Source organism: Lithobates pipiens, unplaced genomic scaffold (assembly GCF_037356315.1).
Source record: "Lithobates pipiens isolate NorthernLeopardFrog02 unplaced genomic scaffold, aLitPip1_a1.2 Scaffold_1, whole genome shotgun sequence".
NCBI classification, from domain to species: domain Eukaryota; kingdom Metazoa; phylum Chordata; class Amphibia; order Anura; family Ranidae; genus Lithobates; species Lithobates pipiens.
Window position 1 is genome coordinate 5,290,054 of NW_027507685.1, and position 20,987 is coordinate 5,311,040.

At 43.1% G+C, this 20,987-nt stretch overlaps 1 protein-coding gene across 3 annotated transcripts in view; it reads right to left on the reverse strand.

The window, feature by feature from the left end:
• ARHGEF9 (Cdc42 guanine nucleotide exchange factor 9) overlaps positions 1 to 20,987 on the reverse strand; it is a 659,595-nt gene that overhangs the window by 27,594 nt on the left and 611,014 nt on the right. For all 3 annotated transcript variants that reach the window (XM_077475005.1, XM_077475175.1, XM_077475090.1), the window contains one exon: positions 574 to 817. In XM_077475005.1, coding sequence (XP_077331131.1) covers positions 574 to 817 — 244 coding nt within the window. The remainder of the gene's footprint in view (positions 1 to 573; positions 818 to 20,987) is intronic.

Below are 20,987 nucleotides of genomic sequence, written 5' to 3' on the forward strand. Positions count from 1 at the left end.
AGGCTATTGGCTACTAGCCTGAACGTAGTCCCGTTGTAACGAAATAACGTCATCACGTTAAGTACGATCGGATTTTCCGACAACTTTGTCCGACCGTGTGTATGCAACACAAGTTTCGGACAAAATCCGTCGGACAAAATCTGATGGATTTTGTTGTCGGAATGTCCGACCGTGTGTACAAGGGCTTAGATGTACACATCCCCTGGTTTTATGGCTTTTTAAGAAAATGGCTCAAAATAACAAATATAATATAATATAAATATAATATAGGAGTCACCTGATATCACCTGCTAGGCTAGCGACTCAGAAAGTCTTGTAATCAGAGGGTCATTACGACAGCCAAGTAGCTAATAGTTTCAGAAAAAGGATAGCAATTACTGCAAACCACTTGAGTAAGGTAAGTAATATTACCACATCAATTTGACCGAATTCTCCTACACTCATAATCATACAAAGAAGATTTACTTGTTGTATACTGCATGCATATATTTTTAATTTCATAAAAAAGTGTGGTTTCACTCTAAAATAAGTTTCTCATCTTATTTGTATGCCCAAATGTAACTGTGCCCTTACCAATCTTCTCGTCTTCCTGCACCATCTTCCTCTCTTCCCTGAAGGCACGCAGCCACCTCAGTTTCTCTTCTAGCTTCTTGGCGAAGTATAGGTGCATCTCTTCTGTCTCCTTGTTATGCAACTTAAAGGCATTCTTCACGCTGACATTAAAGTCCTCATCCCGCCCATCATCCACCTCTATAACGTCATATTTGTCCATATCCAAGCGACCTTTATAATAAAGGATGTCTCTCCGAATCAGGTCCTGGTGAGAGAACAATAAATGGATGAAACACATGAAAAAGATGAATTATTACAGATTGGCCAAACAATGTTGCCATCTAAGACTGGAAAACACAAAGATCCAAATACGAGCTCTCAACCCCAATAATAGTTATTACAACAGAAACAATAGTACAGAATTATCAATTTTTTTCATTTGACTACACATTATGACATCAAAACATACATTTGATTAAAAGTGCAATACTACATTCCCCTCTTTCCCTTTTCTTCTTTTTCCATCTCCCGCTATATAGATACTTATAGAATAGGTATATTATTCTACATGATTAAAATTACAATATTAATTTGGTTTCTACAAATGTATATTAATGGTTGGTTACACAAGGTGGAACTTTGTGCATGTGTGTGTTAAGGAATGGGGTTAGAGGGCGTACCACTGTTTAATTTACACTACTTAAATTGTAGCAGTGGTATATACAGTATTTGTACTTATCAGGCATTGGTTGATGAGGAAAGTTTGGAGGTTAAATGATACCCTTTCTTAGCCAACTTATGCCGCGTACACACGACCGGTCTTCCCGACAGACTTTCGGAGTTCCATCTGACTTTCCGAAAGAACGGACTTGGCCACACACGAACGGACTTAGCCCTTGTACACACGGTCGGAGATTCCGTCGGAATGTGTCCGATCGGAGCGTTTTGTCGGATATTCCGACTGTGTGTGGTCTGCATCAGACTGTTTCCGTCGGAATATCCGTCGGACCAAATTTTCCAACTTGCCGGAAATATTTTCCGACAAACTGCTCCTATCGGACATACTCCGATCATGTGTAGAGAATTCCGATCGGACAAAGTGCCACGCATGCTCAGATCAAATTCCTACATCAAAGCTATTGGCTACTAGCCTGAACATAGTCCCGTCGTAACGAAATAACGTCATCACGTTCTGAACGATCTGATTTCCCGGCAACTTTATCCGGCCATGTGTATACAACTGTTTTCGGACAAAATCCGTCGGACAAAATCCGTCGGACAAAATCCGACGGACAAAATCTGACGGACAAAATCCGATGGATTTGGTTGTCGTAATCTCCGATCGTGTGTACAAGGGCTAAGTCCGTTCGTTTTGTACGTGATGATGTAAACGGGACTAAACATGGAAGTTCAATAGCCAGTAGCCAATAGCTTCCCTTGCATCATATTTGGTCCGTCGGACCAGCACACAAACGAACGGTTTTCCCGATTTTAGTCAGTCAGAATTGGGTTAGTTGGATAGATTTGAAACGTATTCTATTTCTAGGTCCGTCAGATTTTTATTTTTTTCGAAAAACAATCGGACTAGCCCACACAAAATCGGATTGTCCGACGGACTAATCCCTTCGAACCTAGTTTGCTGTAAAGTCCGGTCGTGTGTACGCTGCATTAGAGTAGCATTAAACCCAAAAGCAAACATTTATTATTTTCTCAGGTTACCAATTCTTAGTTGTGATGGCTCTATTCCTTTTCTTTTTTAGGCTCTCTAACTTCAAATTGTATCTGGTGATCCAGCCAGTAGTCTGTTGTTTTTCAACAGAAAGTCTCTCTTGCAGTTACAAGGATGAGAGACTATTTAACAATGGCATGGGTGCTTAAAGTGGTTGTAAACCCTTACAAACCACTTTGACCTACAGGTAAGCCTAGATTAAGGCTTACCTGTCCAAGAGATATTTGCAGAAACACAGGCACCGCTGTCTACGGTGCATGCGCCATAGACAGCGGCGCGCAGTCACACTGAGCGCGCCGCTGTCAACGGTGTTATGCCGCGAGTGGTGGCTCCCGTGCGCATGCGCGGGAGTGACGTCATCGTGGCTTCGTCAAATGACAGCGGCGGAGCAGCGAGACCCACCGAGAAGATGGATGGGGCGGACTACAGGGGACAGCTGTGACTTTGCTGGCTCCTGTGTCAGGTAAGTGACACATAATGGACTACTATGCGATGTGATGCGATGCATAGTAGTCCATTATGCTTTACCTTTGCAGGGAATCAAAGAGGAAGTAAACTCATCAGGGTTTACTTCCTCTTTAAAACAACCAGCTTCTATGCAAAATCCTTTATCTCAAAAGAAAATATCTGATTGCAATAACTGATTATAAAGTATTAACTTGAGTTCAGCTTCAATTTGTTAATGTATTTAGATCTACTAGTACTTTTAACACTCCACTCCCCCCAGCTGGACAATAGTGTTGTCCACATCTTCCCCCTGTGCTCATTCATCCAGAATGGTGTCTGTATAATACAGGAGGTGTATATAGACCTAATACAGGAGGTGTGTTACTGGCCAGATCACCAGGGGAAAAGAGAGGGAAAAAAACCTAAAAAACAAAACAAAAAAGAATACAGCCACTAAAGCAAATGATTGGTAAGCTGCCATATATTACATTTTTGGTTTGGGGTGTAAAACTGCTTTAAGTGATGAAGGATGCAAGGTTTCCGAACCTGTTTGGTTCCTTCCACAGGCATTATGCAATTCTAGAAATGGCTCTGAAAACTACCTGTTTATACAAAGAGCAACAAAGAGAAGGAATTGGAAATGAAGAGAACTAATCCATGCCATAACCATGGATTGCAGCTCATGTTTTTGGCAAGTCAAAGAAAATATAAAACTGAGAACTAGTCAAACATTGAACAAACTGGTTACACAATCTCTACAAAATCTCCTTTAGATTTACCAAATTATATAATGTGAAGGGCTGCCTAAACAATCTATTCATTGTCTATTTACCAGGCATGCCCTCACAATACATTGTTGGTGGTAGATTGAATGAAAATTGTACAATTATATTGTAATGTATATTGCCATGAAGAGGTTTGCGGGGGCCAACTAAACTGTACAGTCAAAAAAAAAAAAAAAAATGACTATTATTCTTTAAATAGGAGCATGTTGTAAGAATACCTAGGTTAAAAAAAAAAGTAAAATACATAGCCAACACCCACTGTTTTGTATCTAACCTAATAGTGGTACTATATATGTTACTTGGACTGCATCAAGCCTTTTTTTTTTTTTTTTGCAGTGTTTCAGCTGATGAAACAAGTACAAATCCTTTTATGTGTAACATCTAAAAACATTCTATTCCCACTAACCATATTCTTAAACATTACTTTTTACTTTTTACTTTTTGGAGTTTAACTTCATACTGTTTACATGGGTTCATTCAATGGGTTCATTCCTTATTATCTGTGCTTATAGCAACAATACACTGAAACAAATTGTTCAGAATAGTAAGACATTGGAGTATATGGAGAAAAGTGAACTACACATAGGGTAGCCAGTGTGCTTTAACTGAATCATGTTACAGCCATCTTATTATTGTAAATTATAGAGTGCCTAAGTGCTGATATGATAATATATATGTAGGAATAAAAACTAGAAAAAACCTAAATGATTAGGCTGCAACCATATAAAGTGTTCTGTCACTGTTAGCCCTTGTACACACGGTCAGACATTCCGACAACAAAATCCGTCGGATTTTGTCCAACGGATTTTGTCCGAAACTGGTGTTGCATACACACGGTCAAAGTTGTTGGAATATCCGATCGTTCGTAACGTGATGACGTTATTTTATTACGACGGGACTACGTTCAGGCTAGTAGCCAATAGCTTTGGTCTCGTAATTTGATCTGAGCATGCGTGGCACTTTGTCCAATCGGAATTCTGTAAAACAATCGGACAAAGTCCGATCAGATCATGTTGTCGGAAAATTTTATAGCCCAGCTCTAAAACTTTGTCGGTCGGATATTCCGACGGAAACAGTCCGATGGAGCCCACACGCGGTCGGATTATCCGACAACACGGTCCGATCGGACATTTTCCGTCGGAATGTCAGACCGTGTGTACAAGGGCTAAAGGTAAATAATCTGAATGACGGTGCGCACTAATCAATTTTCTATTAAATCTCTGCTCTAAAGAGGTATAGGTAATACTTATGCATCAAAAGTGCTTAAGTGTAATATAATACATTCTCCATCCATACACCAGACGGTGCTAATTACTGTGTAAATATGTGCAAAAATAATTTAGGACAATTATTTTAGTATATTACTTTGCACATTATTAAGCACCTTTGGTGTATGTTAGCATTTTTTGCACAGCAATTATTTGTACATTACTAAGTGTAATTATTTTTGCACATATTTGCACAGTAATTAGCACCATCTGGTGTATGGATGGGGGATGTATTATTGCACTTAAGCATTTTTGATGCATGAGTAGTACCTATGCCTCTTTAGAGCAGAGATTTAATAGAAAATTGATTAGTGCGCACCGTCATTCAGATTATTCATCTTATTATTCTATATGTAGCCTGCCACAAGCCCTTAGTAGGCCAATCTACTATACCTGTTTATAAAGCAAAACGAAGCATTCAAGTTGTTTTAAACATTAATTCTCTTGCACTTTCAAACTCAAGAGAAGCGAGTACGACAAAACTTAACTGCAGGATATTTATGAATATGTGGTTTCACAAGTGCTTCCAAGAAGCTTCCTCTTTTTTTTCTGCAGGAGGGGCAGCTGGCTGTTCAGTTTATGCTCTTAGCTATGGATGTAATGTAGTCATGATTACTGAGCCGTTGATCCAGAGGACACTTCATGGATAAGCGGCAAGCACTATGATACTTATGCCCTTGGCCCCAGCAGAACATCACTTCCTACAGGGACGTACACTGTGCATTGTGTAAGTAGCTACTGAGTAGGCTTGTGCAATTCGTTTCGTAACGAATTGAAATTCGGACAAATTTTGCATCTTTCGGACATTCGGATGCATAAGAATGTCCGAATAAAAAAATAGTGAATTACAACGAATACAAAAGAAATATAACGAATGAATTCAAATGAATTTGACATGATTCGGTAATTCTTTAAAGATCTAATGAAACAAAAGGTCAGCTCAAAGTAAATCTTATAGTCCAATCAGCTGATTAATTTTGTGCTGGAGGATGGATTACTGGCAAAGTGACATTCCTGAGAACTGAGTGAGAAGGGTGTTGTATTGTATTTGAGCCAAGGAGAAGAGACGTTGTCATTGTGTGTGTTAAAAGATTCAATAAACAAACAACTTTCCAAACTACGAATCATTATCACAAATGTCTATACATACATAAATAGCGAATTTCAACGAATACGAACGAATGAATTTGACACTCTACGAATAATAACGAATTATCCAAAAACGTATTAACGTAACATAACGAATATAACAGAACGAAATTATGTATTTTACGAAAGAGAACGAACCGAAACGAAAATGAAATTTTCCGTTGTGCACAAGTCTACTGCTTGTATCAGTGCAACAGGATGTAAAATTCCAGATGCCATAATGCACAGGAAAACTGCTGAAACAACTCCTGCAATTATTTGGAGCATAGCCAGATGGTTGCAAGAGATCATCTGGAGGAGTCGCTTCTGCAGGTCCAAACACAAACAGGGCGCAGAAGGTTCATGAGATAGCAAGGTGGGTAAGTGACAAAGAGCAAGAAATCATCAACAAAGATATCAATATTAAATGCAAATTCATTAGCCAGCACTGTAGCGAACAATACTATACATTAAATACTTCATTGCAGACAGATAAAATGATTTTATCAAGCTACAGCAAAAGGTCATCATCTGAAGAAAACATGCACTTTGCAAAATACATTGTATCACATAAACTTGCTCATTAAAGCAAATATACAGACAGAAAATCTTGTGGATGCAACCTGTACACACCAAAAGTGCTAGACATAAAGGTATCTCAAAAACACAAGGCAAACCTTAACCTCAGCCGAAGACCACAGAGTGTTCTACTAACATCAGTTAAAACATGGAACGTTAGTATACAATAGGCACACGATTACAAAGCAGCAAAACATTGCTGGGTCTGAATAACCTTGATTTCTGCTGTGTCATACAAATTGCAGAGTCACAATTTAATACACAGCATCAATCCATGGTGCCATACTGTTTTATACCTTGTGCCAACAGCTCAGGAAGGTGATAGTGTAAAGGTGCTCAGAAAATTTTCTTGGCATACATTGGAATTCCTAATAAAAATAAGAAGCTGTTAATTATAAAAAATATATGTCAGCATTGTTACCAACTACTAGGGGTGCAACGGATCAAGAAACTCACGGATCGGATCGTTTTTCGGATCAGCAAATAATAATTTAATTTGCAAAAACTTGTGAAAATTCCACCACCATATAGTCCCCACTGTAATATCCACAATCTCCCTCACTGTAATATTGGCTGAGTATGGCTGGGTACGGCTGAGCATGGCTGAGTATGGCTGGGTATCGCAGAGTATGGCTGGGTATCGCAGAGTATGGCTGGGTATCGCTAGAGTATTGGCAGGCAGGGTATCGCAGAGTATTGGCAGGCAGGGTATTGCAGAGTATTTCTAGAGTATTGGCAGGGTATTGCTGAGTATTGGCAGGCAGGGTATTGCTGAGTATTGCTAGAGTATTGGCAGGGTATTGCAGAGTATTGGCAGGCAGGGTATTGCTGAGTATTGGCAGGCAGGGTATTGCTGAGTATTGGCAGGGTATCGCAGAGTATTAGCAGGGTATTGCAGAGTATTGCTAGAGTATTGGCAGGGTATTGCAGAGTATTGCTAGAGTATTGGCAGGATACTGCAGGGTATGGAGGGATGGCTGCTTCCATCTCTGGATCTCTTTCCTCCACTGTACAGATTAGTACAGAGAGGGGAGAGAGGAACCGGCGTCGGAGAGATCACAGTGTAAACAGCCTGGGTGTAGAAAGATGGCCGCCACTTCGGAGCTAGCCCGAAGCCGCGGCCTTTCCTAAGGCCAAGACCGCGGATCGCGGCATGTGCCAATCCGAGCGGGGTGACCCATTTGGATCACGGATCGGTGACGATCCGTTGCACCCCTACCAACTAGGCTCAACTTTTTATAGCCACACTCATTTTCCAGCAACATAAAGCACACATCATCTCAAATATGTTCCACCAGTGTTAATTTAGTTGACTAAAATGACTAAAACATTTTAGACTACTAAAATGACTAAAATATTTTAGTTGACTAAATGAATACTATTTTAGTCGCCTAAAATACGACTGAAACTAAAACAATTGAAATGACTAAAATACAACTAAAACGAAAAGCCATTTTAGTCAAGAGACTAAAGGGAGACTAAAACTAAAATGCCATTTTAGTCAACAGACTAAAATTAACACTGTGTTCCACAAACATGACAACATCTTCCATACAATCCAGTAGCCAGCATACTCTCAATAAAATACAGCAAAATTGGGACGAAGCCAGATAAAGTATAGTGTAATTGATGTGAGCTGAACCCAGCACACGTGTAGGCCTAAACAAGAATTCTATCTACTTAGCCACCATTACAGGCATGGCATGTTATTCTAGTTTATTCAGGCTGTTTTGGTTGTTAATATTAATGTTCTTTCCAATGTTTCTCAAAAAGGTTAGCTATATATGAAGAAACATATACAAGGAGCTAGAAAGAGTATAGTCTAGTTGCATGTACATGGATGTGCCATTACTTTGCTTTGACAGTTGAGCGTTGGTAAGTTTGATAATTTCATAATTTCATTCCTCTCCATACTGCATTTCCATCTGCTGTTTCCGTTTGCTTATTTGCAAATAAAGATGGGGTCTATGCTTCTTATCCCCAACGTCGCACTCCCCCAACCCCCCCCCCCCCATAAGGTTTGGCCATTTTTTTTTTTCCGGAAGCTTTTCTGTTTTTTTTTGTTGTCTTTTTCTGTTGCCCCATTGCCATTCTATCTCTCCACTGCCCCGCCTCCCCACCTCATCCAACCAAAGAACGCTTTGCATTTTATTCAGAAAATGCAACACATTTTTTGAATGGCGTCCGTACCAATCAGCCTCCTGTGTTCCAGGGCAGCTACTGGGCATGGGACCAGAAAGCAAGTGGAGATCACTGAAGTAGTTGTGTCTACTTCAGTGATTTTCAGCTTTTTCTGGCTGTTCTGAACAGAACAGAACAGCCAGAGAAAAGTGATCACATACCCTCTGTTCTAAGCTGCATAAGGAGCTCATAGAGCTGGGGGAGGAGAAACAGCAGTACACTGATCTTCCCAGTGAATGGCTGTGTAGGGAGGGTGTGCCAGGACAAGACTGATCATTGGAGGAGAGCAAGCTCAGTTCCAGTACAGCTAGTGAACTGACCATGCTGTGCTCTCGTGCCTAGTGTGGGGGTGATGTCACTGTCCTTCCAACGAGATCCCAAGGAATGCTGAATAGCCTAAATCTCTTCAGGTGACACTCAAACACAATGAAGGATCATGTTCATGTTTTGGGTTACTCAGCAGTAAACTGAATCTTGGTGGAGGAATTCTACTAATCTGTGAGCGATCTCTGGAGTGAGCTTTCCTTCTGATGGTCCGTCTGCAGCGGGTGGATTATTCCTTCTGGTGAAAAGACCGCAGGTGGATTGCGGGTGTGCCGGCAGGCTGATGCACAAGCGCTTTTGATCTCTATCATATGAGATACTACAAATCTGGTAAGCAGTTTGTGATATTATACTTCATATCAGAATGTTGGAATACTCTATCAATTGAAGATCTGATGCTTCTTTGGAATTCAGAGATTAACATATGGACTTTTTATTGTTTATGGTCTAATGTATTTTTATATACCGTATATACTCGAGTATAGGCCGACCCGAATATAAGCCGAGGCCCCCAATTTACCCCAAAAAAACTGGGAAACTTATTGACTCGTGTATAAGCCGAGGGTGAGACATGCCTGTCCATCCCTGTGTGTCCGTCCATCCCTGTGTGTCCATCCATCCCTGTGTGTGTGTCCGTCCATCCCTGTGTGTCCGTCCATCCCTGTGTGTCCATCCATCCCTGTGTGTGTGTCCGTCCATCCCTGTGTGTGTGTCCATCCGTCCATCCCTGTGTGTGTGTCCATCCGTCCATCCCTGTGTGTGTGTCCATCCATCCCTGTGTGTGTGTGTCCATCCATCCCTGTGTGTGTGTCCGTGCAGCCTTGTGTGTCCAGCCTACCTGTGTCCCGAGCCTCCGTCCCGTGCCTCCGTCGTCCCGTGCCTCCGTCCCGTGCCGAGCCTCTGTCCTTCTGCCATGCCAGGATCGCCGCTCTTCGTCGGCGCCTCGGCGGCCATTCCTCTGTTCAAAAGCCGCGCCTCCGTCTGTGATAGGCGGAACACTCAATTTCCCAGCAGTCTGTGTTCCGCCTATCACGGACATCCTCTCATCCTCGTCCGTAGTATGAGGATGAGCGGATGTCCGTGATAGGCGGACCACTGACTGCTGGGAAATTGAGTGTTCCGCCTATCACAGACAGGGAGGCGCGGCTTTTGAATAGTAGAATGTCCGCCGTCTGTCTGCTCGACACGCTGATTGGGCAGGCAGACGGCGATGACTCGAGTATAAGCCGAGGGGGGCACTTTCAGCCTCAAAAAAGAGGCTGAAAATCTCGGCTTATACTCGAGTATATACGGTATATATATTTTTCTATTTACACATTAAAGGAATTTTTTTGATATTTTCTGATACATTTATTATATGCTCTACGGAGTTTGTATTATTTTGTATGCACAGATTTACGTATATATTTTTTCATATATGTGCCTTTTGTATGTGTGCTCTTTTTCGTTTTCCATTCTAAGTTATTTAGATGCTGCAAATGTTTCTTATGTGCGTTTAATGAAGGAAATAAAGTCACACTGGTTAAACATAAACTGATGTGTGGACCTCTCACTGCCTTGATAAAATTCCCCATTTAATGCCATCTACCCAAGAGACTGTGAATGTAACCCTGCTATCAGCACACTGTCTACATTTCGGCCTCACAATTCACACTCGGTGTTTAACTTCTATCCTGTTGTGCTTAAAGGGTAAGTTTGCCTTTACAAAAAAATCTGTAAGGTGAACTTACACAGGACCCCCTCTTCACCCCCCAGTCCCGCTGACCTGCAGTCCCGCTGACCTGACGATCTCCCGCTCTGAGCCCCAGTATAGCTGCCTCATGGCTCCCGGGCTTAGAAATCCCCAGAGCTTAATCTCCTTTTTACATTGCCCCTCAGGAGGAATGTTTAGGAGCATTCTAATTAGTCGGCACCGCCACATGGGTGGCGCCAATCAATCAGAACCCTTGAAGCCCATCTTCTCAGCGGCAAAGAAGAAGAGTGAATGCCAAGGGGATTTTTAAGCTCTGAACCCCTGAGGCGGCTATACCGGGGGTCAGGATGGGAGATTACCGCGCTACAGGTCAGCAGGGGTAGGGGAGTGGGTGAGGAGGGGGTCTTGTGTAAGTTCACCTTACAGATTTTTCTGTAAAGGTGAACTTATGCCGCGTACACACGACCGGACTTTTCAACATCAAAGGTCTGATGGAACGATTCCGGCGGACCATTCGATCGTGTGTGGGCTGCAGCGGACTTTTGATTTGCAAAAATCTGACAGACTTTAGAAATGGAACATGTTTTAAATTTTTCCGCCGGAACTCCGCCGGACCCAGTTCCTACTGAGAAATCCGCTCGTGTGTATGCTAGTCCGACGGACAAAAACTGACACGAGGGCAGCTATTGGCTACTGGCTATGAACTTCCTTATTCTAGTTCGGTCGTACATCATCACGTTCGAATCCGTCGGACTTTGGTGTGATTGTGTGTGGCCAAGTCCGTTCATTCGGAAAGTCGGTCAGAACTCCGTCAGAACTCCGCCGAAAGTCCGACGGACCTAGTCCCTCGAAAAGTCCGGTCGTGTGTACGCGGCATTACACTTTAACCTTGTCTTGTAATTGATTATGTTTGCCTTCCATCTACCTCTTCCAATTTCCACTGGCACGGTCTGTTTTGTGCTGTGTCTGCTCTATGTGTTAAGAAGCTGTGCAGATATGACTCTTACCAGTTAAGATGCTACTGGACACATGGCTGTGCCCTTCTTGTTTTCAATGAAAACAACAGGAACACAGAAAAAATAAATAACATAGTTGTGTAGTTTTACTAGAAATTACAATTAATTAAGAATAGCACTACTACCCAATGGCAGAACTACTAAATCATCAGTATAATAGATAAGAATAGTTGTTGCGCCTATGTCTGTATGAACAGCATGCTCACACACCCACTAAGCAACAATCGTATTTTTACATGTATAAGACGCTACTTTTTTCTAAAATCATTATGCTCTTAGAATTTTTTCTGGAGTAAATCCTCTTTGTAGAGCTCCTTCTTTTTTTCATCTAAAATCATTAGACTGAAAATTGAGGGGCGTCTTATACATGGTCAGTCAGCCTGGGAGAGAGCCACGCAGGTGCATAGCTGCCCATAGCTTGTCAAACTGGCTTCCTCCAATCATGAGCTGCAGATGTGATCCCGTTGGAGGTGGAGAGCGTGCAGATGTAACAGGGACCAGAGCGTTCTGAGCCCAAGGTATCAAAAAAAAAAAAAAGGTAAGCGATAATATTTCTTCCCATGATAATGGCCCGGACTGTAGCATTGTACAAACCATATATGACAAGCGTTTAGCTGGGGTGCCCTTATTGGATATTGCTGATTTTCTGATTAATGTTTCATGTGGTTACAATTCGTCAGTTCAGTTGATAAATCACCACCGACAATTTCAGTGATGTCCTGTTCCTTTTCCTGCAGAACTCTCATGGGACCTCTTGTTCAGGTTGTTATTTAGACAATGCTGACTGTGTTACTTCATGAGGTTTTTGACACATATTGTAAATGTTATATGAATAATAATACTTCTACTGATTGTTACCTTATTAGTATTTGGATGAAGAATGCTGTAACCCTTTTGAGACTCTGTGCAGCTGGCAAATATACTTTCCTTAGCACAAGTTTCCCCTTGGGTATGCTTTTCTTTTGTAATATGTATGTATGTGCTGCTTGCAAAGATTTTGATGTGTTTCATGTCAGACTTCTTTCTGTTCTATAACTCATATGGAGATTTCTCTGTTGCTTTTCCAGGTAAGCAGTTTTGGAGATAGCAGACCATCATAATTGCTTCTCATATTAAGTTGTTGACATGTTTGTATCAAAAAGCAGTTCATGTGAAAGTGATAGAAGCAGTTCTTTCTCTCTGCAACACAATCTTGTTCTGTATTGTATGGTACAATAGCTTGTGTTTTACCACTTATGTATTGAAGTTTGTCTGAAACTGTATGTTACTGTGTAGCTGATAGAGCACAACCCTGAGTAGAAAAAACGGAAAATTGTATACTCACCTTTCCGTAATTTTCCTTTCCTGACGCATCTTCATGGCACCACACACTGGGTTGTGACTCCGCCCCCACAACCTGACAGGATTGGTTAACTATAAATTTGAAGGGGAGACCTCCTGCTGCATTCTCTGTAAATATCATCATAAACTAAACAAACGGGAGGGAATTGTGTGGTGCCATGAAGATGCGTCAGGAAAGGAAAATTACGGAAAGGTGAGTATACAATTTTCCGTTTTCCTGACGCCTTCATGGCAGCACACACTGGGAAATAACTCGCCAGACGGGGGTTAAATGCAAAATATATTTAATTCCTATAATGCCGAAGAGTTGGCTCTAATAACAGATCTACCAAAATCCGCCAAGGACAAATGGGCAGAATTCACTTTATAGTGAGAAATGAAAGTATGTTCAGAGGACCATGTTGCTGCCCTACAAATCGTCTCTGGAGAAACTCTGCAATATGCCGCCCAAGAAGTAGCCACTGCCCTAGTAGAATGAGCCCTGATGTCTTCTGGAATCGCTAAATGTTGCGTGGAGTATGCCTTTTTAATGGCCTACACCAACCAGGCCGCAATAGTGCGTGAGGAAGCTGGCAGCCCGCGTCTAGTTCCATGAGGAATAATTAAGAGAGAGTCCGTTTTCCTAAAGGAGGTAGTAGCTGACAAGTAGTTGGTGATGGTGGATTTAATGTCCAGCGGATGAGGATCTCCGTGATCATCAGTGAAGGATGGAAGGACAATATCTTGGTTATAGTGAAAGGAAGAAGCCACTTTGGGTATGAAATGATCTGAGGGTCTAAGAACTACCCTGTCTGGAAAGAAAACCAGATAAGGCTCTGAAATAACCAAGGCTTGAATTTCCGACACTCTTTTGGCTGATGTTATGGCAATTAGAAAGGCAAGCTTCAGAGTCAAGTCCCATAGTGAAATAGATTCCACAGGAATAAACGGTGGACTAGAAAAGGCACGGAGAACTACCGACAGATCCCATGCTGGAAACATAGGCTTCCTAGGAGGCTTTATCTTCAGACTAGCCTTAAGAAATTGGATGACCAGGGGATGAAAGGCCCATTTTGTGCCTGTTTTAGCAGAGAGAGCCGAAACCTGTACCTTGAGGGTGCTTGAACTGAGGCCTTTGTTAATTCCCGACTGAAGGAATTCCAGAATTTGAGGTGGTCCCGGAGCAAGAGGATTCCAACTTCTTTCTCGGGCCATAAGGCAGAACTTTTCCCAAATTCTAGCATAGATGGAATTTGTAGAAACTTTCCTAGCCTGCATTAAGGTAGAGATGACCTCCTGGGAACAGCCTTGCGCCCTCAACCTAGACCTTTCAACTTCCAGGCCATCAGATGTAACCTCTCGGGAGCAGGATGAAGAAACTGTCCCTGTGAGAGAAGGTTTGGTTCCAGTGGCAGAGCAATTGGTGGCTGGACACTGAGCTGTAGAAGAGTTGTAAACCACGGCCTCCTCGGCCAGAATGGAATTACTGCGATTACTGTTACCGAAGACCTCCGGAGTCTGGACAGGAACCTCGCAATTAGAGGAGTAGGCGGGAATATATACCCCAACTTGAAACTCCATGGGTGTATTAGGCAGTCTATTCCCTCGGCTGATGGAAACGGATTCCTCAACAGGAACCTGTGACATTTGGTGTTTAAAGGAGTGGCTGCCAGATCTATCTCCGGTGTCCCCCAGGTTTCCGTCAGGAGAGAAAAATTTTGAGGACTCAAAGACCACTCGTTGTTGGACAACGGCTTCCGACTCAGATAGTCGGCCAATGCATTCTGCGTTGCTGGGACATATACTGCCCTCAAGTCTGCTAGGTGAACTTGGGCCCATTCTAAAATGGGACGAACTTCCTCCATCAAGGTAACGCTTCTTGTGCCTCCTTGTCTCTGCACATAAGATACTGCCACCTTGTTGTCCATCCTGATAAGCACACTCTTCCCCGAGAGCAGAGACGTGAATGCCGTTAGGGCATGGAAGGCCGCCCTGAGTTCCAAAATATTGGAAACTACTCCTAGGGCTTGGAACTGCCACTGGCCTTGGACTGCTAGGTCCTGGTAGTGTCCTCCCCAGCCGCTCTGGCAGGCATCTGAAGTCACCACTTCTGGGTCTGGAGGGACTATTGGCTTGTATTTCTCTAAGTTGTTCTGGTGTGTCCACCACCATACTGAACGTTTCACCAGCTTGGAAATGACAATGGTCTGATGCATGGACACTCCATTCCACTGCCTGAGAAAGGAGTTTTGCAGGATCCTCATGTCCTCATGTGCTCAGGATCCTCAGGATCCTCATGTGCCATTGGGACCATTGCACCATGGGTATGGTGGCTGACATGGATCCCAGCATGCTTAGACAAACCCTGGCTGAAAGATGACTTGCTGACAGCAGTCTCCGCATCTTTTGAATTAGGAGCTGAATCTTCGTTTGTGGTAGCTGAACTCTGTTCAGTTCGGTGTCCAGATGTGCTCCTAGAAACACCATCTTCTGCGTGGGTTGTAAACTGCTTTTGACGATCCACCCGAAGTTGTGGAGAGTTGAAAGAAGAATTTCCCGATGCTGAAGTAATAACTCTCGACTTTTTGCTAACAATAGGATGTCGTCTAAATAATGGTGTATTCGAAGACCTTTCCCCCTCAGGAACGCTACTAATGGTAGGAGAGTTTTGGTAAAGGTCCTGGGAGCTGACGAAATGCCGAATGGAAGGCACCGAAACTGGAAATGGGAATGATTGATGGCGAACCGAAGAAATTTCTGAAAGGCCGGATGTATTGGGATATGAAGATAGGCGTCCGACAAATCTACTGACAGCATCCAATCGCCCAGATTTATTGCTAAGAGTATGGACTGGAGACTCTCCATTTTGAAGGCTTCTACTTTGATGTTTTTGTTGAGCCTTTTGAGATCCAGTACGGGACGAAAATCTCCTGTCCTCTTCTTCACCAAAAATAACGGAGAGTAGAAACCTCTCCCTCTTTGAGTTGAAGGAACTTCCACAATAGCCCCCTTCTGTTTTAAATCTGCTACATATTCTATCAGGAGATTTTTCCTGAATAGTGTGGAAGGCAGTCTGGTAGGCTGAAAGTGGTTTCCTGGAAACCCGTTCACGAACTCCCATTTGTGCCCATACTTGATTGTGGACAGTGCCCAATTGTCCTGTATATGTCTTGTCCAGATCTGAAGAAACCTTCTTAGCCTGGCGCCCACCTGGGCTAGGTGAGCGGGCAAACTTTCAAAAGGACTTTGGATGCTCCCCTGCGGGTGTAGCCTTGGTCTTCTGCATTCTCAAAAAGGAAGGCTTAGTATTCTTCCAATCCCTCCTGAATTCTCTGCCGGGACGGTAGGATCTGGACTCCCTATACTTATCCGGAAGATTTCGCCTAAAAGAAGGCCCTTTCTGAGCTTTGGGTCTTCTATCGGAGGGAATCAGCCCAGATTTCCCTCCTGTGACTTTGGAAATAGCCGAGTCCAGTTTGGCTCCAAAGAGATTAACACCATCATAAGGGATTTTGCACCAATTAATTTTGGAGGCTGTATCGGCCATCCATGGCTTCAGCCATAAGGCCCTCCTTGCTGTTACTGACGCCAACATTGTTCTGGCCGAGGATCTTATGATATCCACTGAGGCCTCTGCTACAAAGTCACCTGCCAATCTAATCTCCTGCAAAGAAGAGACTAATTTCTCCATTTCTTTACCTTCTAGCAGATCTTTCTCCAACTTAGTAGCCCATCCAGAAATAGCTCTAGCCACCGCTGCCGTAGTAATAGCCGGCCTGCAGGAGCCCCCCACCATGGAATACGCCTTTTTTAACTCCAAATCCATTTTACGGTCCAGTACGTCTTTAAAAGAGACCGCATCTTCGATGGGTAAAGTGACATGACGAGCCAGACGCATCAGGGAGGAATCCACAATGGGAGCATTAACCAAAGCTTTAACTTTTGATTCGTCCAGAGGATACATTTTCGCTAATCTGTTAGCGATGCTTGGTCGCTTGTCTGATTCCCACTCATCTTTAATAAGATCTCCGAGTTCCTCAATAAATGGGAAGGACTCTGGTCGTCTTTTTAAATTGGGAAAGTACTTGCGGGTTTTCTGAGGTTCAGCAATAATATCCTCCCAGCCGATAGCCTCTTTGACTGATCTTGCGAATGGTTCCACCAAAGAAAAATCAAATCCTGCAGACATTTCCTGGCCGTCATTATCTGAGGATGATTCCGAAGCTTGGGAACGATATGTGTGTGCAGTGGATGTGCTGGGGCCTGCCACCTCCATAGCGGGTGCTGTTGCCAAAATAGACTCACGTACTGATTCTCTTATAAGATCAGTCGCAATTCTGGCGTCTGCTTCCTTCTCCTTAGTTGCTTCATTGAAGCAAGAGCGACAGGCAAGCTTCTCCGGAAGGGCAGGTGCGCCACATATCCAGCAGGCGTTAGCTGCGGGTCTGGTGTGATGGCTGTGATGAGAGGAAGGAGACCTGTGGTCCGAGCGGCTATGCCGAGAGCGACCGTGGTGGGAGCGACCATGTCTCTGACGAGATGAGGACCTGGAGCGACTTCTGTGCGATCTTTTACTGGAAGTGCGACTTGAGCCTCTTCCATGCCTGGAACTTGCTCCTCTTGATCTGGTAGGACTGCAAAAAAAGCAGCATCTTTAGCAGTCGGCACTCTTTTTTTCTCCCCTTCAATACTCACCTACGACGTGTAGAGCCCCTTACCTTTCTAGCTGTCGGTGGTCTGCGTGGGCAGTGGACTCCATGAAAAAGGGTAGACAGAGTAGACTGAAGGGAAGAAAGAAAGAATTTTCCTTGCGATACTGATAGAAGATGAATAATTCAAAAACACACAAAAATTTTTATTTTATTTTTTTTAAAAGAAAAAAGATTTTTTATTTTTTTTTTAAAACCTGCCCCTTTAAGATTAGCATTTGAATAAAAAGGCTAACAGAATACCCACAAAAGATTATGCAGACACAGTAGAAAAAGGAATGTTCTTACCTGATCCAGCCGAATAATAGAAACACAGGGCAGTGCTTTGTAAACAGCAGCATGCAGAAGCATACAGCTGTATTTTTTAAAACGGCGCCATAGCGGCGCCGAATGACGCTCCGCGCATGCGCAGAACGGCTGGAGGATAGCGGCGCCATCTTGGGAGAGGGAAAAAACCCTCTCTTCAGGGGAAAACAAGGATCCAGCTGCAAATAGACATGCGCAGAGCGCTGAGGACACTAGCGGCGGCCATGACAGCTGTCTGGAGGACAGCAAGACCCAGCCACTCCTGCAGGGAAAAAAAGGTATTTTTTTAAAATAAGAAAGGATAGGATTCAAAAAGGGAGCCCACTGCACCATAAAAGCTTATTTAAAGCTTATAAAAAAACTCCGTGAGATGTCCCCTGAGACCACCAGAACGGGGATTCCCTCCATAAAGCTCATTTAGAGACTGTACAGGAGGGACTTCCAAACAGGAGAGGCTTGAACCTGCTGGGGTGAGGCGGTAAGAGGCTTATTCATCTGTAGGTATCTTTGAACTCGAACGATCCAACCTGTCAGGTGAGGATAAAAAAGAGAATGCAGCAGGAGGTCTCCCCTTCAAATTTATAGTTAACCAATCCTGTCAGGTTGTGGGGGCGGAGTCACAACCCAGTGTGTGCTGCCATGAAGGCGTCAGGAAAATACTTTTTGTTTCCTGGAGTCTGAGCTTTCATTAGATCAAATAGACCTGATATAATTAAGTCCAGGTGCTCTCAGGCTTTACTGTTGCTACTTTGGAGAAAATATTTCCTGGTAATTTTTCAATTTATACAGCTAGTACACTTCATTATTTGACTGCATGAGTCAGTTTTTATGTCACTGGCAAGTTTATCTTCAGTAAGCTTCTTTATACTTCAGGATTCCTGTGCCCAAAATGAAAATGCCTACATTGAATCCAGTTTAAATGTTTTTCCTCTTTGACAGTGTTAACCTCTTTGCTGCACTTCAGTTGATACAGTTTATCTGTAATTTTTCCTTTTGTGATAAAATAGCTGTTACCTCTAATGTCACTAGATATCCTTGACAGGTAAGATTCGTAATTGACAAAAGGTTATTTTCAAGAGTAGGAACATGTAGACCAGAAATTGTCCATTAGCTGTTGTATTTATTTTTTTGGTCTTGCTTTGATTAAGCGGAGTGAAGACATTTTCACCATTGGTCTTATGGCTTGTAGCTTAATGCACCAGGTAAAAAATGATGAGGTAGACTCTTTAGATTGAAAGGCACCCCTAGTATGTGAAACACCTTCTGTTTCTTCTTGAACACTTTTGGTCTTCTGTTTAACCTAGCTTTGCCAATTCATTCTAGCTTTTCAAATTCTTCAATTTTTCTTTAAAGTGAACCTCCACCCTCTTCATAGTTTCATAGTTGCTAAGGTTGTTCATCCTGAGTGAGTGTCTACAATTGTCCCTATCCCTGTACATTGGATGCTCACATCGGTCCCTACCCTCAAGGAGCCCACAATCCAAGGTCCCCATTCATATACTAGGGCTAATTTTGGAGAGAGGCCAATTAACCTACCTGCATGTCTTTGGGGTGTGGGAGGAAACCGGAGTACCTGGAGAAAACCCACGCAGGCACAGGGAGAACATGCAAACTCCAGGCAGGTAGTGTCGTGGTTGGGATTCGAGCCAGTGACCCTTCTTACTGCTAGGTGAGAGTGCTAACCACTACACCACTGTATCCCCCCCCCCCTATTCCTCAAGTTACTTTAATTCCGCCCCTCCTCCCATCCTGCAGAAGGAAGTATCAGGCTTTTAGGCAACTGACACGCATCTTGCCTGCTGTGCCTCTGGGGACATGCATGTCACATATACCTGGAGGCTTAGCTGTCCATTCAAAAAAAGGAGGAGGGGGTGGCCCTATTGTCGTGTCTTTGAGAGGCCCACCTGCTGAACCCGGAAGAGCCGCAGGCCTCTCAATGATTTCAGACTGAACATGGCGGCACGGGATGGAGCTCTGGCCGGGCATGAGGGGATCTCATGGGACAACACTGGATCCACTGGATGGATGGATATCTGAAATGTGCAGATACTACCTTCATGGGGGGGTCGGCCGGAGGTCCTCTTTAAGTGGCCTGTTTTTTTGCATAAATAAATGTATGTGTAAATGTTGCTATAGGAGCAGTTTCACTGTTTGCACTTTGTATTTTGCTTATATTCATTCACAAGCTTGCCTTTAACATTTCAGGTTAAGCTCATCATCGGGAAAAGCATTTAGTATTGTAAAACCACTGATGCTATGTATATAAAAGTATTTTATTTCTTCTCTTATAGCTCATAGGCATTACATTATTTCTTAAGCTTAGTCTGGTATTCTCTTGCATACTTTTTGCAGCTTCTCCAACATTTCTTTTTGCTGTTTTACATTTGCATATGTGCACAATTTAATTAAGATCTATGCTGAGCAATTTAGTACTTTGAATTTTTTGATCTTTCCTTTTTCCACTCATTGTAAGTGGGATTGGTCTGGGCTCTTGTAAACACTTCCATGAACCCTCTCTTATGAGCAGCATCTTCAATTTAAACTTTCATGACTGGTAGCTGTCGTTTATGGGGTTATTGGAAACACTGTTAATAGCCAAAATGTATATGCTTTCTGACCGTTTCCTTTTTCTGAGGCTATTTTGCCGTATCTGCAGCAGTATTAACCTTTTGCTGAATGCCCTATATCAGCTTTATGGCTACATGGCAGTAGCTGTGCCTTGGATCACGTGTATATAAGTGATTCTGGACTTCCTCCTGCAGGGGGCGCGCTCCCACCACCAGCGGGCTGCTTCTGCTGTGATAATTCACAGCAGAAGCCAATCTGTGGGTGCCGGGCACTCAATGTCTTTTGGCACCCGCTGATCGCTGGCAATACACAGAAAAGTAAGATATGCCTATGTAAACAAGGTATAACTCAGTTCTAAAACGGGGAAGGAATGAATTCTGTG